This window comes from Nilaparvata lugens, chromosome 12 (genome assembly GCF_014356525.2).
Source record: "Nilaparvata lugens isolate BPH chromosome 12, ASM1435652v1, whole genome shotgun sequence".
Taxonomy (NCBI): domain Eukaryota; kingdom Metazoa; phylum Arthropoda; class Insecta; order Hemiptera; family Delphacidae; genus Nilaparvata; species Nilaparvata lugens.
Window position 1 is genome coordinate 32,041,455 of NC_052515.1, and position 27,173 is coordinate 32,068,627.

General features: G+C 35.7%; 1 protein-coding gene across 2 annotated transcripts; it reads left to right on the forward strand.

The window, feature by feature from the left end:
- The first annotated feature begins 104 nt into the window (after window positions 1-104).
- LOC111046242 (nuclear transcription factor Y subunit beta) lies at window positions 105-26,482 on the forward strand. 2 transcript variants are annotated; one of them, XM_039439360.1, is made up of 7 exons: window positions 505-755; window positions 2,042-2,100; window positions 14,516-15,041; window positions 16,950-17,063; window positions 18,872-18,935; window positions 22,109-22,263; window positions 26,354-26,482. In XM_039439360.1, the coding sequence occupies exons 2-7, from the start codon at window positions 2,059-2,061 to the stop codon at window positions 26,395-26,397; spliced, it is 945 nt and encodes a 314-aa protein (XP_039295294.1). In that variant the 5' UTR covers window positions 505-755; window positions 2,042-2,058; the 3' UTR covers window positions 26,398-26,482. The 2 variants fall into 2 exon arrangements, with proteins under 2 accessions (XP_039295295.1, XP_039295294.1); XM_039439361.1 differs by lacking the exons at window positions 18,872-18,935; window positions 26,354-26,482 and having other exon boundaries at window positions 105-755; window positions 22,109-22,251.
- The last annotated feature ends 691 nt before the right edge of the window (window positions 26,483-27,173 follow it).

Sequence of the window (27,173 nt, forward strand, 5' to 3'; positions counted from 1 at the left end):
TATGTAGTAATATGGGAAAGCTACCGAAGAAGAAGAAGAAGAAGAAGAAGAAGAAGAAGAAGAAGAAGAAGAAGAAGAAGAAGAAGAAGAAGAAGAAGAAGAAGAAGAAGAAGAAGAAGAAGAAGAAGAAGAAGAAGAAGAAGAAGAATAGAGGTTCAGAATTCAAGCTACACTTACATTTCCAGTTTATTATGTCTGGAGCAGTCACCCTTCTATAAGAGGAATACCGAGATATTTCGTTGTAGGTGATATGAACTTATTACATTCATTAGCAAAAAAATAATTGAATAAAACTTGAAGCCGACCTTGACATTGAATAAAATTCACTTTGAAATAGGTTTCATACTTCGACGATACCAAGCTACAATATCGAGATACACTTCTGCTGTCAGCTTTCCTCGATCAAATCCCAATATGCTTTTCACTCAGACAATGCTGACAGTTGGCAGTGAATCTTCTGTTACTTGTAAGTTGAGAGTGCAGGTGTATGAATAAATTATTATAATTTCAAATTGATGTAATTTGGTTCTATCGTGTAATACTGCGATTGGTTGAGCAGTTTTTTACTGACACAATTTGATTCTGTCGTGTGATTCTGGGATTGGTTGAGGCTAGAAATCGAAATAGAAGTCATATAGGAATATGAAATAGACAACGTATAGAGGATAGTCGATACAGTTACTGTGGTGGCAGTACTACAATATTGTCAGTAATTGCTGAAGTTTCTGTGTCAAGTGTTGCCTTAGGGGATACGGGTAAGTCACTATTTTCCTTCTCTAAATTCAAAACTATCTATCTATCTATCTATCTATATATATATATATATATATAATATATATATATATATAATATATATATATATAAAAGTGAAATGGCACTCACTGACTGACTGACTCACTCACTCACTCACTCGCAGAACTAAAAATCTACCGGACCAAAAACGTTCAAATTTGGTAGGTATGTTCAGTTGGCCCTTTAGAGGCGCACTAAGAAATCTTTTGGCAATATTTTAACTCTAAGGGTGGTTTTTAAGGGTTTAAAGTTCGTCATTTAGCATGTATATTCTTCTTATTCCAATCTCTTAATAATTATAATTGAAAAATGTCCATACCATATGTTAATATAGAACTATAATCTAGAGAAAGTACCTCTTCGAAACAGTTGTTATCTGGTAACTAAATTAATAATTTGGTCAGGTTGGCATTAAGTTGAGTTGACTTTGTTAGGTTGGAACCAAGTTGAAGATTGAAATGCATTTATCGCGGAAAAATTGATTGGGCAATGCTACTCCAATCAGAGCTATTACTGGGAATATTGTATCACCTGATATGGTGAGCGAAGCGAGCCCGCTGATCTGATTTTTTACGGGGGTCCAGGGGGCGGAGCCCCCTTGCTAGACGGATATGGCGAACGAAGCGAGCCTGACGGCTAGTTATCTGATAAAGTTTTCATATTACCATATAGTGTTTATAATAGGGCCAATTGGAAGTTGAACCAAGAGAAAAGATAGCGTGAGAAATATCCCATGGTATAGGGCATTTACGTTGCAAATTTCACTGTTAACTCAAGCCATGTCCAAACTAAGCACCCTATATTTCTTATTACAAATTATTAGCCGATTTTTGTAAACTCAAGCCGATTACTGTCGACCATTACTGTTTTGTCCGGGTGAACACACAATGGATACTTACATTTAGAATATTCTAGTTGCAACCCCTAAATCACCCCTTCATGAGGGGTTGAAATTCAGTTGTATGTCAAAAGGTAGAGTATTTGACCAATAACTTATCCTGAAAGTAACAGTATCATATCTTCAACAGTCTTCAATTTATTGAAGGGTTCCCTTCCCATACATATGACTCACTCTGTATATTGATATAATAATAATGAATATATACATAATATACATTTCTTTATCTGCAAGATCAAAGAATATTTATTCCATAGCAGTTGAATTTCCTGAAACTATACTATTTCAAAGCCTTTTCAAGATACCTTAGATAATAATAGCTGTTATCATACCAGTCTTTCTGTTTTGCAGTTGGAGAATTAATAATTATGATTCCGGTCAAACTATTGCTCTTCAGCGGTCTATTGGTCGTAAGTTGGAAAATCTTGAAATACTAATTAATTTTTTTGAATAAAAAATATATATGTGAAGTATTTAATTGGTTAATAAATTCCGTCAAGTACTCAATTATTATAGTTTTTATTACTTTCCTTGTCCTATTACCATAGGTAAGGAAAGTATTGCTTTCCAAAAAAAATTAAGGTACCCTTATTTCAAGTTTTCTATACGTTTCAAGGTCCCCTGAGTCCAAAAACATTGATTTTTGGGTGTTGGTCTGTGTGTGTGTATGTATGTGTGTGTGTGTATGTGTGAGTGTGTGTGTTGGAACAAGGTATAATACGGGGAGACAATCAAGTATACACAGCACATTAAGGGGAGGTGTGTACACTAAGGGGAGACCCCGTAGTGTCACTGCTCAATTTTAGTAAAAATCACTTCTACATGCTTAAAACCATGTAAAAACGTAATAAAAAAAAATCTCCCCATTTTGTTAGTACTCTACCTAATTGGGATACACTCCAGTTTCCAAAATTGCCACCACGTTGTGCTACGATCACACTTACACAAAACTCATTTACGGATTGAGCATACAATGCGGGGTACTTGCATATCCCTGCATATCTCCATTGTCTCCTTCACTGTTCGAAGTAACTGGTTTGCTATGGGGCTTGCCGTGAATTTATGAATCAGCAACTTATCTCCTTTTTCGTTCAGACTCATTGAGTCACAGCTTAGCGAATTCATAGTTTATTTTTCTGTTCATTCACTTGAGACATGAGAAGGGAGCGAGGAAACATGCTGCCAGAATGTATTGTGGTACTGATTTTTTAGTTATTGGTACAAATAGTCTGAAAATGATTCTTCACAAAAAAATACCCTCTGCTAACCTTACAGTGTTAAAAATACCTGTTTTTTTCTCCATATAACTCAAAAACCTTTCATAGTGAAAAAATCCAGAACTGTTTCCAAGAGAATAAAATCCTCTACAATTCAACGCCAAATTAGGTTCATCACAATCAATGGTGACTTGGTAACACAATTTCCCGAGAATTTTCCGCATTGAATTTGGGTTATTGCTAGAATGATGCGAATGGGAGGCTTGTTAAGATTCAAGAATAGCACGTCAGTAAGTTTATATTCTTGAACAGGCTTCACTGAGAATTCACTTACTGTTTTAGAGAAGCGGATGCCTCAAACTTTGCTAACCTAACATTGTATCTCAAGATCAGGATAGCCTATGATAAAATGAAATTTGTCTCTTAGTTTCTCTCCATATTGACATTTTCTTCTGTGTCTGTCAATCCTTGCAAAAACTCTCTTGTAAACCTTGGATTGAATATTTTACTTGTGTACGGCATGCTCACTTTTTGTGAAAAGACGTTTTTCCGGAGAAAAGATTTAGTAATCATACCCTGCTCAAAAAAAAAAAAAAATAGCAGTCACAACACCTTTTCCAATTTTATTTGAGAAAGTAAAAAGTTAATTTGAGAAAGTATCAATTGTATTTGAGAATAGTCACTTGTAATTGAGAGAATGTCAGATGTAGCCTAAATGAGAATAGTCAATTGTATTTAGGAAGTCATCACACATGTAATTGAGAGTAGTGAATTGTATTTGAGAAATCGTCAAATGTAAATGAGAAGATATCATATCATGAGCAGACATTTGAAAATGAGAAAATTTTCCAATTGACATGTCGTGACTCTTCTGTAGCCTACAGGTTTGATTTGAGCAGGGAAGGATACTGTACTACGTACATAGTATTCCATAGGCTTTGTATGTGTGAAATTATTATTTTCAATTGTGAAATTGAGGAGCTGGGTGGAAAAACGACCGAGGCCACTCGTGTCGTTTTTCCGCAACACGCTTCATTCTATCCGCCATTAAATTCTGAACAGATTGGTACATAAAATGTTGTTGTATCTTGAAAAATGATTGAGTTGTGAAAATTTTTTGTTTGTGTGGCAAACCTGAAATTATTCAGCTGACAAGCTGTGAGCCAGCAGCCAGTGAAATCCTTATTTTGTTTTCTTACAAAAGAAGAAGCTGATTGATTGATTGATTGATTGAGTACTTTGTAGATTACTTGTACTTATGTAGATTACAGTATATACTGGCTTATACACTCATATACAATAGCTTACAATACAGCAAAATTATAGATGAATTTACATAATATAGACTAAGAAAATAATTATTGAACTGTATATGATATGGAAAAAGCAATTTGGAATAACTATACAAGATTATATTGTAATGCATCTACATAAATTGGCGGAGCTTTGGACATATTAATGTCCATTCTTCGGAAAGAATATTAAAAATATCCTCCCAACTAACTCTCTACCACATGAATGGTATAAGAAGATCATTAATACATCCAAGGGAACCAACAATCCTCTAGATGATGAAAATAATGAAGAAGACGCTCCTGAAGAAGAATCCGATGCTGAAAGCATTGGGTGTATGAATTTCCCGAAAATCAGAACAGTACCATGTAACATTCCAGAGTCTTGATTATGGGAAGAAACGTGTTCAAGAAGAAAATATCATCTTCAATTGTTCACTTCTAAATGACATTTTTTAGATCTTTATTACCTACTTATTAATTATCCAATATCATGAGCAATATATTATCATTATCACTACTCTTGATACGGGTTTTTCATCATTTTATTGAACCTCTGAACATGTAACAACCAGGGTTATGGAAAAACGACCTGAGACAACACACCTTATATCAATTATTATCAGTTAGCCTTGAATTACTGGCTAATTATGAATAATAGCATTGAAAATAGTATAAAAAGATCAATAAGTTCAAATACTTGCAAGAATATTGCATTCTGAAGAAATAATGAAGATGTGTACTAAATATTTCAAACTCAATTTACACAAAACTTGATTTTTTGACTCAGGTCGTTTTTCCACCCAACTCCTCAATTATTTCCCCTGTACTGTTCACGAATGATTAATGAGAATCATTTCTATGTATGTATTGGCAACACGACTTTTGTCTCCAAACATTTGAACTTGATGAAGATCAAATTCTCTATGTTCACGGCGCAATTGAACTTTATCATCAATCAATTGAATCTCTTGATCAAGCAATTCGGTAACTCTCCAATGAATTTTGGGGCTCAAAAATATTTTTTTATTTAAAAACTAAACGTTCATTTGAATATAAAATATATTATCATATATTTTTTATGAGTACAGTTATGGAAAATAAAAGTATTGGTTTTTTAAAATCATTCCCCAATTAAAACTGACAACTTTTCGATTTCAAATCGTATGTTCTCAAATTAGGAGTTGATAGTGAGCTGTTGAACGGAGCGGTCGCAGAATTGTTTTGCTCTCTTATTTCAAGTTTCCGGACGGGTCGTGCTTAATCGGTTCATTTAGTGCATGTTTAACCTAGAACGTTCTTTCGTAATAAATTGAATTATCAATTTGTTATTTATTTGTGAAATTGTTTTCAAGTGAATCGAAATATTCGAAGCTGAATGAATAAGAACAGTATCTAACAATACTTTTCACCGGACGATAGTGCTAAGAAGAGTCCTCGTGCTAAAAGTTCGCCTGAGCTCGAAGAGATGGAACAGAAAAAGCGTGCTCCAGACCCAAGTGTTAAAGCTTCCGGTAATGTGAACTCAGACTTTATTGAATCACTATTTGACCGTTTTGAAAAGCGGTTTAGTAAGGCTATGGATGAAAAACTCGCGCTGCTAGCTACAAAGGTGGATTTAAATGGTCTAATTGAAAAAGTGAATAAACTCTCTGTCGAGAATTAACAGTTAAGAAATCAAATTGTTGCTCAAAAAATTCAGAATAATCTCATAATCAGGAAGATGGAAAATTTTGAAAATAGATCGAGAAGGAATAAAGGAACAATATACTTTTTCGCGGGCTGAAATATGAATGTGCAACAGTGGATTACGTGAGAACTGTCAGAGACTTTTGTGTGAGTCATTTGGGGGCACGAGCAGGTACCTGGGTTAATCGAGCACATGCATTGGGCAAGAAAATAGATAACGGGCCAATCATTGCGCATTTTCCGGACGATCAGGACATCCATTTCATCACGAGAAACAGTAGGAAGCTGAAGGGTACACAGTTTGTGATTCATAAAGACTTTGCTTTCGACACAAGAAAACGACGATCAAAGCTTTTCCGGGTGCTTGGCGAGTTGAAGAAACAAGTTCCGGGAGTGAGAGGAGAGTATCGGTTGAAGTGGATCGTTTAATCGTGAATAGTCGGGTTTTCACGCTGGATGAGGAGAATGGACTGGTCTCGGAGGGAGAGGATGGGCTGCAGAAGATCGGGAGCATGTTCGATGAGAGTGTGATGCGGGCCGTGAGCGGGAGCATGTGTGATGAGGAGGAGCGAGGCGGCGAGGACGAAGACCGCAACCGCATAGATAACGCCGTCAGTCCGTGTGAGAAGGGACAGTTGAGTATAGTAGCGTACAATGTGGCTGGATTAAGTGGTAAGATTGTTCAAGTATATAATTTTATTTGTAATTATGATGTTTTTGTACTATTGGAGACGTTTGTTGAAAGAGGAAAGCAATTGTATTTTGAAAACTGTTTTCCAGATTACAATTTATACTGGGAATTCGCAGTTGGAGAATCAAACTGAGGTAGAGCAAAGGGAGGAAAGTTAATAGAAATTAGTGAAAGAATAGAGAGTTTTTGTAAGGTAATCGATGCGCTTGAGAGGAAAGTTATTCACATGAATGCAGGACAACGGGATGAATATTATATAGTTCCAATTTACCTGAGTGGTGGAGGAGACATGGAATGGGAGAGAGAATTCAATACATTATGGGAGTTTATGATAGTGCAAGAGCATAATAGAAATAATATGATTTTAATTGGAGATTTTAACGGTAGAATAGGAAATGGACAGGGCATGTCGGAATTAACAGATGTAATAGAATTGGGAAATGCACTGAGTAATAAGCAAGAGTCAAAGGATGAGGTGATTAATATGAAAATTAAGAAAATATTGGAGCTCTGTGAGGTTTTTAATTTCATCATTATGAATAGAAGGATAAGTGGAGATAGGTGGGGAGACTTTACTTTTATAGGCAGAGGGGCTTCCGTAATAGATCTATGTTGCATGGCTGTCGAATTAGCGCAAATAGTTGGAAAATTTTCTATTGTGCCAGAATTTTTATCTGACCATTTCCCAATTGAAGCTACGCTAATCACGGTTGATACTCTAGAAAGAGAGAGCACAATTTTACCACTCTTACCGAAGTTGAAATGGAAGGAAGCGAGGAAGAATGAATATATATCTAAACTCACCAATGCTTGTAGAGAAATAAATGGTCTTTCCGAGAGTAGTGAAGAGACTTATGAAGTATTAAATAATCTTGTATATAGAGCTGCAAATTATGTGCCCCAACCTGATAGAAAGAGAGAAGGATGGAGAGAAAAGTGGTTCGACAAAGAGTGTGCGGTTATGAGAAAGCGAGTGTTCAGCCTATTGAATGTGTTTAGAAAATCAAATTCGGAGCAGGTGAGAGAAAATTATATGAAGGTAGTAAAGGGATACAAACTGCTATGTAAGAGTAAAAGGCAAGCGTATTACAGCGATATAAAAGAACAATTCAGAAGAGTCAAGGATTCCAGTGATTTGTGGGCTCTGATAAAGAAATTCAAGTGTAGAGAGTTCAAGATTTCGGGAACTGTGAGTGCTGAGGATTGGGTTGAAAACTTCAGACGAGTGTTTTGATCAGTTTGCGGGGTAGTCACATATTATGCGGCGAGGAATGTTGAAGATCAAACTCTTGACAAAGACATAGATATGAATAAATTGGAAAGTGCCTTCAAGACAATGCGCAACAATAAGGCTCCAGGTGATAACAGAGTTCCTGCTGAGTTTTACAAGAATGCGTCAAAAAATTACAAAGAGATTATTTTGACTTTTTCCAATGCCATCGTCAGAGGTGGACAGATACCAACAGGGTTTCCACGTTCAATTATATTTCCATTGCATAAAAAAGGTGATACCAATGAAGTGAATAATTATAGAGCCATATCTTTTATAAATGCTGTCGCTAAAGTATTTTCATTTATTTTACTGAGAAGGTTGCAGTTGTGGGAGGAAAGAGAAAAGATTATTAAAGAGAATCAGTGTGGCTTTCGGAGAGGTTATTCGGCTACTGATAATATTTTTGTTCTATTCAATATAGTAATCGTTGAATAGACCTACAAAGAAGTTGTACTGTTTCTTTTTGGGCTACGATAGTGTGGACAGAGAGGCTTTATTTTTTAAACTGAGTGAATTGGGAGTGTCGACTAAATTTATTGCGATGTTGAGGAGTCTATATAGAAATACGAAGTCTCCTGTATGGCATGGCGTGGAGGGTAACTTAACAGAATACTTTGAAACCAGAAATGGATTAAAACAGGGATGCGTATTCTCCCCGTTGCTATTCACACTATTTTTGAATGATTTGAGTGATGTTATTGGTGGAGGTATATTATGTTGGGCAGAGGTCTATGTTTTAACTCAGATTTTCTTTTGTCTGTCTGTCTGTCTGTATGTATGTATGTAACGCGTTGATAGAATTCTATGAGATTTGGCAGAAATATTCCTTTTTCAACTGCGCGTCGATGTATTAAAACACAAGGTTTTTTTCAAATTTTGCATTTTAAGGATAATATGAAAAGAGAAGGAATCCCTCATTACTCCGACATCACTGTATATAATTGACTGAGCGAAGTGAGGTCTAAGATTCATGTCGACGGCTGTGCATTTCTCTTTATGTTTATATGTTGCGCATTCACAGCGATATACGGCAATATATTTCCATGAAATTTAACAGATATGTTCCTTTTTAAATTGCGCGTCGACATATATACGAAGTTTTTCAAAATGTTGCATTTCAAAGATAATATAAGAGGAAAAGGAGCCTCCCAAAGATACTCACAAAGATACAGAATATCTCTTGCAGTTAACAGAAGGCTTGATGAACATGGATCTTTGAAAGTTGTTTTTTTTTGCATGCATCCACTCTTTCAAATAGGATACATTATTCTGAATTATTCTGTGAACATAGGTGTAGACTACTTTCTAGGATCATGTAAATGTTAGGGTCAAGCTACTGAGAAGTCATGGTGGGGGGAGTGAACAAGGCCATCGTGTTTTTCTTAGGCTAGTTTCACACGGCAGAATCCCGTCTCCTGAAGATCATAATTCAGATCATTTCATATTTCACAGCTCGAAGGCTTTCACAAGGGGATCTCAAATTTCAGACGCGTATGCTCAGAGTATGACTCATTACTTTTCTCAAAGTATTCGGATTTGGATTCAGCGACCCCAAATTTTTTAAAACGTAAGTCCCATTTTCGAAAATACCCAAAAACAAGGGAGTTACAGCAGTTTTTAATATAGCTTTTACATTGTCATAAAGTTATGTTTAGTAAAAATGTACCTACTAAGATAATAATACTTCTGCCTCACAGGTAAAGGTTTTTAGAAGCTTTTAAACACTCTTGAAAAGTTCAAACATGAACATTTTAAAACATTAGGGGCCGGTTTCCGAGCTCGGGATTTAGCTGAGTCCAAGACTTCAAACAGCTGGAGTCAGAAATTTGGTTTTCCAAGACGGGGCGTAGTCGCAGTCATTGTCATAGTCACGTTTGAATTAAATCTCGAAAAACTAGAAAATTGAACACAAAATAAAATAAAGAGAAAATAGTGTAAAGTTTCAGCTATTTTGAATAATTCAGGAATGTCTAATTCCGTCAAGGAAAAACGTTTCCAATTATAGAAATGAGAAAATAAAAACTAAGACTTCTATTATAAAAGCTGACCTTTTGGAAAGCCAATTTTCTGACTATTGCTGTTTAGAGTCTGGGACTTAGCTAAATCCTGAGCTCGGAAACCGGCCCTAAAAGTTCTAGTTTGAAAAAAAAATTCCAGCTTTGAAAGTTTCAAACTTCAAAAGGTTGAATCCAAATATGGAATCAGAAATCATCTCCCCTTATCACTCAATAAAATACGAGAAAAAGTAACCTTGTACAGTTAACTTCACTGAATTATTTACGTTGTCGGGATTTCAATTTTGTCATACAACAATCTAATTCATTAGGTTGAAATCGTTGAATATTACCATGGATTTCCTGTTGAATCATTGACTTAACATCTTTGCAACAATCAATAAAATCTATTACACAGTATAAATATGCATACAGTAGGCTATAAACATTGTGCTGATCTGAACAGTGAGTATAGAATGTAATTACATTATATTACTCTAACAGCTAACTGGATCTGAATTGATCTATTGTAATAATGGACATAATGAAATAATGTCTCACTATTCCAAGTAAAACGAAACTAATGTTTGTGTTTGTATAAGAGCTGCTGAGTGGATACTGCATACTGAGAAATTCATAAATGATCCAGACCAGCCTGGCGACTTCGATGCTATCGACACCGGAATCTCCTTTTATTGCTATCAATGAATGAATCTGAATTAAAACCATGTATTGTATCAACTATCCTATTATCGTATTGTAATTCGTGAAGCCTGTTTAGTAAAAGCCAGTTACATACACATCGATTTTTTACCGTCCTTATAAAATTCTATTAGATCAAACAGATGATGTTTGACAAGTTGCACTTATTCGAATTCATAAGGATGGCAAAAAACAATCGTACAAAAATCAACGTGCATGTAACTGGCTTTCGAAGACCCATACGATATTGTATAGAATAGTAAATATCGAAATAAGTGTTGCAGCCAGAACTTGTGTTAAGAACCGGTTTTGTCCCCGCTTTGTAAGTTAAACTAAACACACAATTCCTCCCCGGAATGTGGGTTTGAAGTGTACACACCATTTCTCCCCGCTTTGTGCAGTGGAAGTGTACACACATTTCTCCTCGGTTTGTTCAGTGAAAGTGTACACACATTTCTCCCCTTTTTGTAGGTTTAATGCGTAATTTTTTTTTCAAGTTAACAGAAAAAAAAAGTTACAACTGTATTGAACACATATTAATATACTTTCTAAAACAAAAATTAAGTCTCCAACATGTGTGTAAATGTGTGTAAATCAGCCTCCCCGCAATGTATGTTCATTTCTCACCTCCCCGTTTGTTACCTTGTTCCAGTGTGTGTGTGTGTGTGTGTGTGTGGTGTGTGTGTGTGTGTGGTGTGTGTGTGTGTGTGTGTGTGTGTGTGTGTGTGTGTGTGTATGTGTGTATGTCTGTGAACACGATAACTCCATTCCTAATTAACCAATTGACTTGACATTTTAAACTTAAGATCCTTATACCATGAGGATCCGACAATAAGAAATTCAATATAATTCAATTCAAAATGGCGGATAATGGCTAAAAACCATATTTTTCACGGTTTTCTCGAAAACGGCTCTAACGATTTTCTTAAATTTTATACCCTAGATAGCTATTTATAAGCCCTATCAACTGACATAAGTCTCATTTTTGGGAAAATTGCAGGAGCTCCGTAATATTGCTGATAAGAATGAATTTTGTTAAATTTCTAACTCGATTTTCTCAAAAATGACTTGACCGATTTTTTTCAAATTCATACCCTGTATAGGTATTTATCAGCTCTATTAAATGACATGAGTCTCCTGCCTGGGAAACTAACACCAGGGGGTCCACCCCATCCCTGAGAAATTTACTTTGTAACCTCCTTCTCATGCGTCAGGTAGGTAGGTAGAGCAGTTTATTCAAAAGAACACATGTCAATATTTTATTTGTAGAACAGCTGTTTCGACAACTTTTAAAAAATCCTCAAATTTCATGATTCAAACAAAGGAAGATGTACTCTGAAAACAATAACAATAATATAATCGTAGTTTTAATAAAATTATTTAGCCGCCAATCGGCATAATGTTATTCCCCTAGATTATCCATGTTTAAGAATGAGGCTTATAGATCAATGAGCAAGGGAAGTTGTGTGAGTGTACCACACCAGATTTTTGATGTTGCTTTTCATGACGAAACACTATATTATAATAACTCTGTTGTAGTACAGACACTGTGTTACTTGTAAATATTTGAAAAAAACACTTACTTTTCTTGGAGTACTTAGGAATGCATTTCACTCTTGAAGAGGAGCTCTGATGAGCCTCCTCAAGAGTGAAATGCATTCCTCACTACTCCAAGAAAAGTAAGTGTTTTTTCAAATATTTTCAAGTAACACAGTGTCGGAACTACAACAAAATTGAAGTTTTAAGTTTCTCAAGTTTTCTGTTCGTGAACATTTTGTCATTTTTGTAACTTACCGTGTTTCGGACGTAAGCCTGTGATACTTCTCTAAAATTTGTGTAATTCTAAATGATTCAATAAATAAATGAGTTTGAATTCGGATTCGAATTTGATCCATGCTCAGTAAAGAAACCTTGTTTCCTTGAAGCCTTGATTCTTTGAAGCCTTGATTGAGGAGCATTGATTCCTTGAAGCCTTGATTGAGGAGCATTGATTCCTTGAAGCCTTGATTGAGGAGCATTGATTCCTTGAAGCCTTGATTGAGGAGCTTTGATCCCTTGAAGCCTTGATCGAGGAGCATTGATTCCTTGAAGCCTTGATTGAGGAGCATTGATTCCTTGAAGCCTTGATTGAGGAGCATTTATTCCTTGAAGCCTTGATTAAGGAGCATTGATTCCTTGAAGCCTTGATTGAGGATCATTGATTCCTTGAAGCCTTGATTGAGGAGCATTGATTCCTTGAAGCATTGATTGAGGAGCTTTGATTCCTTGAAGCCTTGATCGAGGAGCATTGATTCCTTGAAGCCTTGATTGAGGAGCATTGATTCCTTGAAGTCTTGATTGAGGAGCATCAATTCCTTGAAGCCTTGATTAAGGAGCTTTGATTCCTTGAAGCCTCTATTGAGGAGCATTGATTCCTTGAAGCCTTGATTGAGGAGCATTGATTCCTTGAAGCCTTGATTGAGGAGCATCGATTCCTTGAAGCCTTGATTGAGGAGCATTGATTCCTTGAAGCCTTGATTGAGGAGCATTGATTCCTCATATTAGTTAATTAATTAATTTATTTATTTATTCTTATTGCTTTTATCTGCAGAGAGATCCTTTTGGATGTTCTGCCTTTCCATATTGACCAATGACATTTCTTATCAACACTCGAGTTTACAGGTTTCATATTGGGTTCATGTTTTCTCACAAAAAAATTGCATTTATACTCCCTGAATTTCTATTTTATGAAGTTTGAAAACGAGAAAACTATTTTCAAACAAAAAAATCTGGTGTGGCGCACTCACACAACTTTCCTTGCCGTTATGAAAATTTATCACCTGATGCTAGTGTTACAGCGCATCTCAAGTCTACTATTCAAAGATTTGAGCCAGATGATGACAGGGCAATAACGCTGGAGACACACGAGGTCTGCTATCTCTTCATAGTGAATGATTTAATAGAATCAACAATAATTTGCAATAGAATAATCTCATTTTCTCGAATGTACAGCTCATTTTCAAATTTAAATTAAAATGTTACTGAACATTAATTGTAGAGATTTTCATGCTCAATCTTTTCCATTAGAACTTTTTTTCTTTCAATTGTATCTGAATTGGAAATCTAAAATCAAATTTTGCATAGATGGGGTGGCACTCCTGGAGTTTTTACGGATATGAGACTTGTGGCAGAAAAATAGAGCTTATCAATGACTATTTTAAATATAAATTTGATCAAAATTGTTGGAGCCTTTCTCGAGAAAATCGCGAAAAACCCTGTTTTTGACAACATTTTCACCATTTGAGCCGCCATCTTGAATTGCATTTGATCGAAATTTTTTGTGTCGGATCCTTATAGTGTAAGGACCTCAAGTTCCTAATTTCAAGTCATTCCGTTGATTGGGAGATGAGATATCGTATACACAGACGCACATACACACACACACACACACACACACACACACACACACACCACACACACACACACACACACACACACAAACACCCAAAAACCACTTTTTTGGACTCAGGGGACCTTGAAACGTATGGAAATTCAGAAATTGGGGTACCTTAATTTTTTTTGGAAAGCAATACTTTCCTTACCTTGGTAATAGGGCAAGGAAAGTGAAATCACATTAAAAGTGAAATTGTGAATCAATCTTAGTTAATAAGTGGAATTAATGCATCAATCATGTATTTCCTATCCCATACATGTATAAGTCAATTATTCCTTCTATTATAATCAGATTTCAAACTTTCAAAATTCAAAATTTATTGTTTCAAGTGTTTGGTCAGAAAATCATACAAACTTTTATAAAATGAAGGTAACATAATTTATTTCGTGGACTATTTTAATGAGTCAAAATTCCGGAGAGGAACAGTTTTTGGGGCTGTGCCTTTTGATTCTCCATCAAATAATTTTGAAAACATGATTGTGCATCATTGAATTGATAAAAGAAGATTATTGAGACAAGCTTATTTGATTACAGGTTATTCAGTGTGCATATTATTCACCTCCCGACTCTCCAATAGATTATGGAGAATACTTTGCATCTCCATCCTCTCCACGAATGAATCCGTGGGAAACAACAGCAGCACAAGGATCGTCATCATCACCAAAACCGAGGTCACCACAACGACCGAGGTCACCAGAACATCAACAGTCATATACACCACAACATCAACAGTCATATCCACCACAACATCAACAGTTATATGCACCACAACAACCGTGGTATCCACCACCACAACCGTGGCATCCACCAACACAAGTACAGTGGCAACAGCAGCAACAACAGCAGCAACAACAACAGCAGCAACAACAGCAGCAACAACAACAGCAGCAACAACAGCAGCAACAACAACAGCAGCAACAACAGCAGCAACAACAACAGCAGCAACAACAGAGGCTTCGACAACTCCAGCTTCAACGACAACAGAGGATACAACAACTGGAACAGGAGGACCCATCACGAAAGCGACGAAAAGTGTCAACAGCAAAAGGACGACACATGAGCAAGTTAAATTAAATCTAATCAAACTCAATTCAAGTACAGTATGCATCCTTTAGCTTTGCCTCTGCACAGAGTTGAAAGAGAAGATCGAAGATTCAAGATTTCCTTCTAGTTTGTGGTCTCTGTGACTTTGAAACGGCATATGGGCAAGGTATGGTTCACAGGGTAATATCTACAGCTTTACAAAAACATCAAGCTTCAGAGTCCCTAGATGGAGGAAGCTCCCTATACACAGACATTCTCCATAAATGGGAGAGTTGCAGCATGTATCATCAATAATTGGAAGAGCATGTTGAACAAATGTCAGCTGATAAGCTGTGTTGTGGTAATGAGGAGTAACTACAAAATTCTCCTTGTGTATCTTTTCAGATGCAGCACGTTGCTTTTGAGAAGATGCAAAAGAGCATCTGTTGCTTATGAAAAGATACATTGGAGCTCCTTGTGTATCTTTTCGGATTCAACACGTTGTTGCTTTTGAGAAGAAACAAAAGAACATCTGTTGCTTATGAAAAGATACATTTTCGGCAAAGCTACAGGACCCATACTCGTCAAGAGACCTGTCCAATCACAACCCAAATGAGTGGGATCGGAACACTGCATGACCTGGACTTGATGCAATAAAATGTTCTGTGAACAGTACATCTACTGTTATAAACCACAGCCTCCTCTTATACTGTCCATCAGAGTATATCCTGTCTGTATGTCATGTCGACAAGATATCGGTGTGGAAACGGCTATTGGCTGTTCGGGTTGGTGTATAAAAATGCTAAAATCAAAATATAATCTCCTTCAAGACATACTGGCAACAGGACAGCCTGAGTTCAAGGCAGAGAAAGGTCGAGAGACAATACTATGTTATTCTAGTTATTAATTGCATGCGTTATCGCATGCAATCAATAGTTGATTCAATCTCTATAATGAAAATGAATGTTTGTTTGTGTGTTAGTTTGTTTGTTCCCTATAGACTTGGCCAAGAGGCTAACGTCGAACGGGTAGATCATCATGATTCAAGATCATGTTGTGATCCTGTCTATGATTCAGCATATGAACTAACCAGCTGTGATGAACACGTCACTCTGTGATAAAATTGTTTACTGGTATTAAAACGGTAGTTTTAAGCACATAGAAAGTCCGTATTGAGATGTGAATAGAAATATTTATTGTGAGATAAATTTCATGATTAACCAAATAAAGTCAATTGTGACATGAGATACATTGACTTTTTGGCGGTACGAAGTTCGCCGGGTAAGCTATTATGCATGAAAATTGGATTCAATAAGGCATGCAATTAATAGTCCACACAGCAGCTGATTTTTCACCAAGTGACTTAGAGATATTGATTTTCATGCGTTATGGCATGCAATTTATAATCCACTTTACAGCTGATTTATGATGAATAATTCTATAGTCTGATTTTTACTCTAATATTGGCTGATGAAGGAGGCTTCCTTTTCTTTTATATCATGCTTGAAACTCAAAATTTCCAAAAAAAAACTTGTATATATGTCACTGCACAATTTAGAAAGGAACATACCTGTCAAATTTCATGAAAATCTATTGCTGCGTTTCGCCGTAAATGCACAACATAAAAACATTTAAACATGAAGAGAAATGCAAAACCGTCGACTTGAATCTTAGACCTCACTTCGCTCGGTAAATTATTCGAAAAGACAGCAAAATATCTAGTTGACAAAAACTGTGATAGGCCTAATGGTGATATTCACTTTAAACTTTTAGCATTGGTTGATTGGGGAACATGTTGAGGTTAGTTATGATGAATTCAGACAGTTTTAAGTGAATTACACTTTACAAACTCGTTTCTTCTCCATTTTATTGGATATTATTGATAATGTTTTTTTCTATTATTTTCTATATATTTAACTATAATTTGATTGAACATTTTTCACAGGTGTATTCTTAATCATGGATGCTAACAGAGATGACAGAGTGACTATAGAAGAATACGCCCGATTGTTGGCCTTAGCTAACACACATGAAAGATCCATTTTCAATTATGTCAACAGTAAGTTTACTGAGTAGTTTTGCATGTGACTGTGATGTGATTAATCATCCATACCGAATGGAAAGACTGGATATTGTCCAACCGCAGACTTATTGAATAACGAGATACCTGTTTTGGCTTCTACACCATTATCATAGACTAAAACTAAAAGTAGAGAGCAGCAGTATTGATACTTAGACTGGCCACAGAAGGCAACACAAGAGGCGCCCTCCTGTAGTATTAAGCCTTGTCTGGGTTGACTCCACTTCCCTAGCTATTCGTGGAAGCCAAACCAAACCCCAAGGCAACTCCAAAAGTTGCATTGTCTTCAAACCCATCGGGATCTGCCCCATCAGGGCAGGTTCCTCAATCTGAAATAGGTGCTTCAGGAACACAGGAGGTTCCGTAGCACTCTTATGTAGAGACTATCAACATTGAGAAGGTTTCCACTGATCACGACATGGATGACTTAAGATCAATCACACTATCCGAACTGGAAATGAAAGATGAGCTTCTCAGAAGTCCAGTGAAGCGATAATCTGCAGGAATTCCTGAGAATGCAATTTGCAGGTGGAGAGAACAAACTTCACCTCTGCTCGAGGAAGGGCGACCATTCAGGCGAAACTTCTTGAGAGAGATAAAACTCTCGAGCCTGCAAAGTTTCGGGGGGGGGGGGGTGAAATGGAAAACCCCAGGAGACCAGAGATGAGTGAAACTCCAGGCACAAATGTGGGTCGAGGGTGGCCAGTCGCCGGGCGCTGGAGAGGCAATTTGGCAACTCATTCAGCACAAGGACCTACAAGAAAGGCTAGGAGTGGCACTCAATAGAACCAATCAGTCTGAAGAGACTGCCAAACATATCACACTGGATTGCAAAAGACTAGGGGCGAAGAAAAGGGCTCTGTTTGGCTGCAAGCAGCCAGGTGATGAATGAGATGTTAGTATAGGGAAAAACTCCTGGATCTTGTTAAGGACACAAGTATTGGTTTGCCTAACTAATGTACTTGGGACACACAGTAAGCTCCGGTTGATCTGTGAGGTTCTTTAAACATTTGGATCCTTGAATCCGTCCCTTCAAACATGATATAATAGCGGTGCTTGATCATTAGTATGAATACTGCTACACTGTAATTTAAATTTAAGTTCACTAGAAATAGTAGGATAGTTTAGGTTAGGTTAGGTTAGGTTAGGTTAGGTTAGGTTGGGTCAGGTTAGGTTATCAATTGGTTATCATTTAGTTATCAATTATTGATAATGTTGTAACAACCGAAACTGGTAACTCGTTTTTCAATAAGTCTGTGACTGGACAATATCTGTACTTTTTATCCATAACTGATAAGTTCATTATAAGATCATTCATTACTAGCAGATAACCCTGAACAGTCTGGTTAAGAACTTTACAAACTGAAAACTTTACGTAATGAAATCTTGGAGAATTGAAAATAGGCTTATAACTACCCTCGGTTTAATTAAGAATCCATATGCAAAATTTCAAGTTAATCAGTCCAGTAGTTCAGAGCAGACGTGATGATGCGTCAAACATAATTATTCTCCTATCCTATACGTGTATAAGACAGTTCTTTCTTTCATTATATTAAACAGCTATATATGACCATTATTCAAGCTAGTGGAAATAGTGGCTGTAAGAAGCTAGTCTCAGTGTCAGTATAAATATATTCATAGAGAAAAATATAGCATTAGAAGATATCTCATGAATAGATATAAATATGATTGAATGGAAAATGAATTTTACAAATAACAGATTGTGACTGCTGTTGAATTATCCAGAACATTTCTAAAGCTCTTTTACCTTTTCTGCATATTTTCAGTCAGGGTAGCTTTGGCGCAGGCATTCCGAGGAAAACAATATATAACGAGCGCTGATATTCCTAGGTATTGTATAGGCCTATTAAATAATACTCTAATATCGGGAGACCGAGCTTTACTCTGGAGTGTAAAACTGCGTTTACACCAAAGTTATTAACAAGATGATTATTTTTCTGTCCAAATAGATTCTATTAAATTGAACGGAACTTGACAAACACATGTTCACTTGACAACATATGCTCATCATGTGTATGATGAGTTATGTTCAATCTAATAGAATCAATAAGGACAGAGAAATAAACATTTTGTTAATAACTTTGGTGTAAACGCGGCTTTAAAGCATAGAAAATTTGAAAGGAAAGATTGAATTTATAGTTTATATTTATTCACTGTATCCATTTTCTCAGTTGTACAATAATTATTTTTATAGTTATATGAGGAGGCACAACAGGCTTATGCCCAAAGCTGTCCCTTTTCAAATGTATACTACAGTCCAAATCAAAATCTAGATTAAGCTACTATCACTTATCAAAATAACAATTTATTCACACTCCAAAAACAAACAAATCATCAATTACAAATAGATATACTATGAGTTCTATATAGAATGATGTACTATGTTTGCTACAATGTTTGTTAGTAAACTATGTACTATTCTACACTAACAGCATCCAGTTACTATTTTGGACTTCCCGAAGTAAACATGTTTTTCAAAAGAAAAGAGAAATAAACGAAAATAAGTTATTCTTGCTGAATTTTTCTTCTTGAGAGATCAGCTGGATGATCCCACACATGCACTCGTTCACTCTCTTCCATTACAGTATCGACAGACGACAAAATTCCCAGTTTTTTTCCAAGGACGTGTTAATCCTTTTAATGTCCTCCAGCGAGTTATTCCAGGGTTGAGACCTAGTGCAATCGAATCTTCATATCATAAACCTACTTTGTTCCAAATTTCGTGAGAATCGTTGGAGCCGTTTTCAAGATCCGGTCACATACAGATATAAAAAAAAATAAACATCTAAACTTAACATAAAAACAGAAATTGCTCGTTTAATAGTATAGGATATGCACAAATGTGATTCTTTTTCCAATTACAGTACAATCAGATATAGAAATAGCCTACAATTTTTGATTTTGTGAGTTAGCTGAGGGATCTGAGGCTACTTTAAACTCATACTATAGTGAGGTCCACGTTATAATAGCAGTATTTGATCAACATTTGTGTTGCTATCCTTGTCCTTCATTCGACAAAGCAGATACCGCTATCCTTCCCTACCTCTCCAGATCGTTTTGTTTGATTATCTATCATCAATTCACCGATGCACAAGCAAGAAGCTCATACAGGCATAATCCGCATTGAAAAAAGAACAACTCAACTAAATTAATTTTATTCATTATTTCTGTAGATTAAATTCAGTCAAAAAATTAGTGTGGATCAAGTGCATTTTCCCCAATGATAATCTATATGAATAAAAATCGCCTCAAATTTTGACATTCAATAACTTTTTTATGTGTGCACCGAATCTGATGATTTTTTTTTTAGTTGTGTTCTTTATGTTCAGGACCAGGTTTATGGCCTATCAAATTTATAATCCGACTTCAGGACTCTTACCATCGGTCCTTCAAAGTTTACATGTAATCCTTATGGAAGAAGATTTGTGAGCTAGCCACACACAGAAAAAGAAATCAGCTGTTATAATCATTGCGTCATCCAACAGCCGTCGGTAGATAGTAGACAAGAGTGTGTGCTGCTCCATAACCGCCCATGTATTTTATTCTACAACAAAATGACTGTTCTGTGTGTAATCATCTAGCAGTGCGGCCTCAGGTTAAAGACTTACATGCTCTGAAGACATTGCTTTGTTTCGAATAATTGTGCTGTCTTCGGTGTTTGGAATTAATTGATTTTTAGTAGATTATTTATTCTGCAGTTGGAAAATTATCCATATGAATGAAATCCATTAAAATTATCAATTGGAATGATAATAAATTATGAATAATAGCATCAAGTTACCAGCTGTACACTAAGCTAATTTTGAAATCAGAGGAGGCGCGGCTTGGTGATACAAAGTGTTGATCTATGGACTATGTGTTGATCTATATACCGTTTGGTATACCGTTATCTATATACCGAATATCTATATACCGTTATACCGATTTGGTGTGTGTGTGTGTGTGGTGTGTGTGTGTGTGTGTGTGTGTGTGTGTGTGTGTGTGTGTGTGTGTGTGTGTGTGTGTGTGTGTGTGTGTGTGTGTGTGTGTGACTACAAAATATAAACACGACTTAGAAGATGAAGAAACCTTAAGGGTTTGAAAGGGAAGGTTAGAAGGTGGGGTTTTTGCTTTTATATGACAAAATGCTTGTATTATTCAAATGTTTTAATAATTATTGTAAAGCAGAAACAGAAAGCTTGCATGTCACAAAATGTTTGTGTTATATAATTTGACTATACGACACCATATGATTCTCAAGAATGCGATATTCTGTCTACTCTGTACTACAGCCTACGTCACGGCTGCAGTTCCCCCACTCCAATAATTGCATTTCAACGAATATACTATAGATGCGTGACCAACCTTCTGTCTACTAACTTTGCATCACTCCAACATAGGCCTCACATTTAGCCAGTGACGAATAGCCTACATCAGCTGAAGATGCGTGTTGATTTCTACACTTAATCTTCAGCAATGTAAGTAAAATGAATGAATGCAATTATGACAGTAAAATCAGTGTTCCCCAATAAATTATGAAAAGTTCTACACTAGTGACCCCCTTTGTTAGAGAACTCGCTCAAGAACTGTTGTATTGTAATCTTTGAAACCCGCAACTTTCAATTACAGGTACATAGTTTATAAAAATTATGAAAACATCTGAATATTTCTCATTGGGGATCCTTTTTGAAATAAAAATTACTCTTCAAATATTGGTAGTTTTCTGTCGCTTCAATATCTTTGACCATCATATTAATCCAAATTATTTTTTTTTTTAATGAGAAGGTGGTCATGTGATACATGATTTCAATACAGAGTTCCAAGAGAAAATAAATGGCGGAAACCGCATAAATTGATATATCAATGAAGGTAGAGTTATGAATGGATAAAAATTATTGTAGAACACACAAACAGACGGATAACGACTTTGGCCTTCAGTAAATCAAAAGTGAGAACTCGCTAACGCTCATTTAAATATCCATACAATATTCAACAAATTTTATAATAATTTTTCATTCTTGCAGGTTGGTTGTAGATCTAATAGAAATTGCGGACACATTACCAGAAAAAAAATACAGAGAAAAGGATATTCAAGAGCTTTTCGGAGTCTCAGAGACCAAATCAAAAGAACTCTTTTATTATCACAATAATATGTTGCATGAAACAATTACAACCTACAGTGAGTATATGTAAAACTCATTCGACTAGCAAAATTTACTTTAGAATGAAGCTTTGAAACGTATAACTTATTGCTAGAGTTCATAAACTGAGGTAAGGTCCACGTATAAGACTTACAGTGGCAGTATTTGATTAACATTGGTGTTGCTTTCTTTGTTAATCATTCAACAAATGGGATAGCGTTATCCTTTTCTACATAAATTTCCTTCAAGTTTTGTACAGTGGAGTTTTGTGATATCTACTTCAGTTTTCCAGATATTCACTCTTGAATGTGTAAAAACAGTTTTTCTACATAAATTTTCTTCAAGTTTTGTACAGTGGAGTCTTGAGATATCTACTTCAATTTTTCAGATATTCACTCTCGAAAGTGTAAAAACTTGGAAAAAACAGTTTTTCATCCAACTCTTTGCACCTTCCGGGCTCATTAATCAAGAACAATGCATCAAAGAAAATACTACTGAACGTTGTGTTGTAGTGCATTTAATTCTTTTCATTTTGATGTATTATTTCACTAGTTTATGCCCCCAATCAATTGTTATCCCATAGCAGTTTTGGATTCTACACTTTTAAGATTAAATATCTTGAAAACAGAAGAGTATATCACAGAACTCTACTGAACAAGGCTTGTAGGTATAGGAATTTCATCTAGCTTTATTTTTGGTCAGTTAGTCATGTCGCTGAAGGCATTGTTTTCATGATACATGAGTGTAAAACTACGTTTAGCTGGAGAGCTATATAGCTCTGCTATATAGCAGAGCTATATAAAATTTGAGCTACATATAGCTCTGTCAGCTACATATAGCTCTGCCATAAGTAGATTTTAACGCTAATTTTATTTAGCAGAGCTATATGTAGCTCTGCAAGATGTTTGGAGTAAAAATCACTGTTCAGTTCCCAGCCAGATGCCGAAGAAGAAGGTAGTTCTTGCAGCAGTCGCTGCTTTCGCCGCAGCTACTTTGATATTTTCAACACAGAGAAGAGAAAGAAGATTTTGGATAATTTTGTCAGGCTAGAAAACTATACATTGGTAGTGACCTTTTGAAAGACCTAAATGAGGTTGATAGAGACGATTTGACTTATGAAATTCGTTGTGATGATAGTTTCAAAAACTTTCTTCGCCTGACAAAAGGTGATTTTGAATATTTACTCGATGCAGTTGGACACAACATTTCAAAAAAAGATACCTCTTTCAGAGATGCAATACCTGCCCGTGAAAAATTGTCAATTACTTCAAGATTTCTTGTATCTGGGGACCTTCCTTGCATCAAATTTCATGTTTTCTATTTCTATTTTTCAAAATCAGCACTTTTAGCGTCCCATAGCACAGGGTAACCCTGAATAGTTCAACTAACTTTATAATATTGTCTCTATTCCAGTCAAATTCACTATCAATTTTTGCACAATAATATAATTATAAATCAGAAAGAAATGCTTGTAATGCGCAGTAGACTACCACCACTCTGACAACAAATGAGTACAGTATATCAGGTGATCAGGTGTAAATCCAGGAGGCACCAAACAGCTGCAAACAGCAGTGAACAGTTGCGGCAGCCTTCCTTCAAGGACAGAGCAGCTACATCTAGCTCTGCTATAGACAAAAATTGACATATATAGCAGAGCTACATGTAGCTCTAATTCTCTTCGATGTTTACCGAAAACTTTGGATAGCTCAATTTCTGCTATATAGCTGAGAAAATAGGCTTAAAACTGCTATATAGCAGATCTTCAGTGTCACTTTTTGAACATGTAGCAGAACTATAAAGCACTACTACATAGTGTAAACCTAACTTGAGCCAGAAATGAAAAAAATGCAACTTTTAAACCACTCTTATCCTTGATCACAAGGGGTAGAGATTAGGACTTTTGATATATTTTCCCTCCAACAAGTCCAAACAAAGCTGCGATGTCAAATATTGTGTTCTAAACACCCACCAAACTTACTTGTCAATTGATCTATTATTGTTAAACTGAAGAGTCTACACTCAACACTATAACTGCTGCCACAATCGTAGGGAAATGCGTAGAATATAGTCCAGTCAAATGGTCGTTTTTCAGGAAACAGCCCCGAAAGAATTTTTCACAACGGTTCTATATGTATTCTGGGGCGCTGAGCTCGAATCTGAAATTTGCTGACACGCCAGAGGGCGGCTTCACTCGCAAAGCCCCCAAAATTTCGGACTTTTTTCAATTTTCAATCTCGAAAACCTTGAGTTTCTCAAGAAAAATCATTCTTAACAAAATTGAAGAGAATGAAACTTCCAATAAATTCAGTGGTCGCACAGGACTCTACCATTTTTGGTTCTGGAGCTACGAATTTTCAAAAAAGGTGTATTTTTTTAGGGTTTTTCAAAATTATGCAAACTCACCACTTTCACCCTATACAGCTTGAATCTTTTTCTAGTAATGATGAAAAACCACACATCAAGTAAGAGAACAATTAAATCTGAACAGAATTCCTTGGGAATTTTCAAATTTAGTAGTGGGGGGAGGGGAATACACCCGGAAATAGACAATCATGTCCTACAGCCGGAATATGAATTTTTCATTATAATTGACAAAAGAAATAATATTCCGGCTCATATTATATTACAAGGTTCATTTAACATTATTGAATGTGTATTGAAAAAAAAAACATATTTAACAGTGAAAATACCCCTATAACCCCCTCCCACCGCCTTTAGTCCAGTCCAGTATTTTGGAGCGCTGAATTCGAATCTTGAATTATCTGACATGTCAGAGGACGGCTTCACCCCCGAGACTCCCGAATACGCCCAAAATTTTGATTTTTTTCAATTATCCCATTCAATCTCGAAAACTTTGAGTTACTCGAGAAAAATCATTCGTGACAAAATTGAATAGAATAAAATTTCCAATAATTTGAGTGGTCTCGCAGGACTCTACCATTTTTGGTTCTGGAGCTACAAATTCTCAAAAAATTTATTTTTTCAAAATTTATATAGGAATCTATCACTTTTAGAATAGTATATTAGTAATTGAAGGCCATAATTGATGATATTCATTTGTGTTTTGTATCTGTATAAGTATATGATATGTAGTTCCCCATTATTACTTGATAGTACTCAGAGTTGTATAGGGTAAAAGTGGTAGATTCGTATAATTTTGAAAAATCATTTTTTTGAAAATTCGTAGCTCCTGAACCAAAAATTTCAGAGTCCTGTGCGACCACTCAATTTATTGGAAATTTCATTATCTAAAATTTTTCACTGAATGCTTTTTCTCAAAAAAGTTTTCGAGACCGTTGAGAAAAACTATTTCGTTGCTTTTTCCTGAAAAACGACCATTTGACTGGACTAATAATGAGATATTGATATTTTAGTTAATACATTGGATTGGAGAGAATATAATTCTCTATAAGTTCAGAATAAGCTTTTTTCAAGCAATGATCAAACAGTTATAAGGGCAAAAATATGAAAAAATTGTAGCCATAAGGGGTTTTCTTAAAAATGTGACACCTTCGAGATCTCATATCTAGAAAACTATGAAAGATATGGAATAATGTTACAGATAAAACTTGTAGGCCAATTTGTGAACTTTAATTTTGTATTCAATAAAAATGTCTAAAAGACGCATATAGTTTGAGATATAATTATGCAAAAGAGCAAAATATGGTACTTTCAAACCACCCCCATCCACTAAGCACAGGACTTTTGATATGTTCACCCCCTAACTATCCATGAAAGAACTGCTGGGTCAAAAATTGAGTTGAAAACTTTTTCCTCTATAATCTTTCTTTGACTGGACTATAATAATTCACATATGCACATATCATTGACTATGCACCCCTACTTCCAAATTTCCATACACAGTCTCAGTAAATACAAGGGAAGCTTGGTACCCCCAAAAATCAGTCCTATAAAATACATCACAGTCTACAGTCATTGTAGATATTGTAATTGAACATAATATGAAAATTTGATAAGCCATGATTGAATAGAAAATCCTTTTCAATGTTTACACTTCAAATAATAGATGAGAAGTAACTCAATTTGTATATTGCATCAACATCAATATTATGTTGCCAGGTAGCCTGTAGGGATAACACATTGTCATTGACTAATTTTTTTTTTCAGCTTTGATGAATAGATTTAACGATGCCAGGGTGATATTTGGTTAATGATGTTGAGGTTGATCCGAGGATGCAAACCAGAACCACCTGTGAGAAGTAAAAAAATGAATGAATAAAAAATTTAATTAAGTTACCTGTTTTGTTTTCCACTGACCTTTATCCATGAATACAGAGTGGCACAAAAGAAAGTGGACAGTTGGTTGAAACAAGACTAGCAATTTAATTTGAAACCAGCAGGTAACCCGTGCTCCATAAGGGGCACGGGTTACTCAATAAGGGGTTACTCCATAAGGGGCACGGGTTACTCAATAAGGGGTTACTCCATAAGGGGCACGGGGCATTCAATTCTAATTGAATAAAAACTTGACTCACTGAACTCTCTAAAATTTCAAAATAGACCTATGACCATCCTCAATAAATTAAGAATCTTATACAAAATTTCAAGTTAAATGGTTGAGTAGTTCAGACGTGATGATGCGTCATTCGTGAATTTCCCATACCATACTTGTATAATCCAATATTCTTTGCTTTATTAAATTATAGATTATTTTTATTACAAACAGTGATTACAATTATTTTCTATCTTCACATTGCTCTTTGTCTTTATTAATACATCTTTGAACTCAGCAGAGGTATTTTTGGGAAGGCTGAAGTGAGTAGAGAAGTTAAAGCTAGAGTCTATGTCTCAATCATGGAGCCCATCCTCCTCTATGGAAGCGAAAGCTGGACCTTAAATAAAAGCGAAAAAAGTCAAATAAATGCAGTGCAGATGAAATGTCTGAGAAGAATAGTAGGCAAAACTAGAAGGGATAGAGTGAGGAATG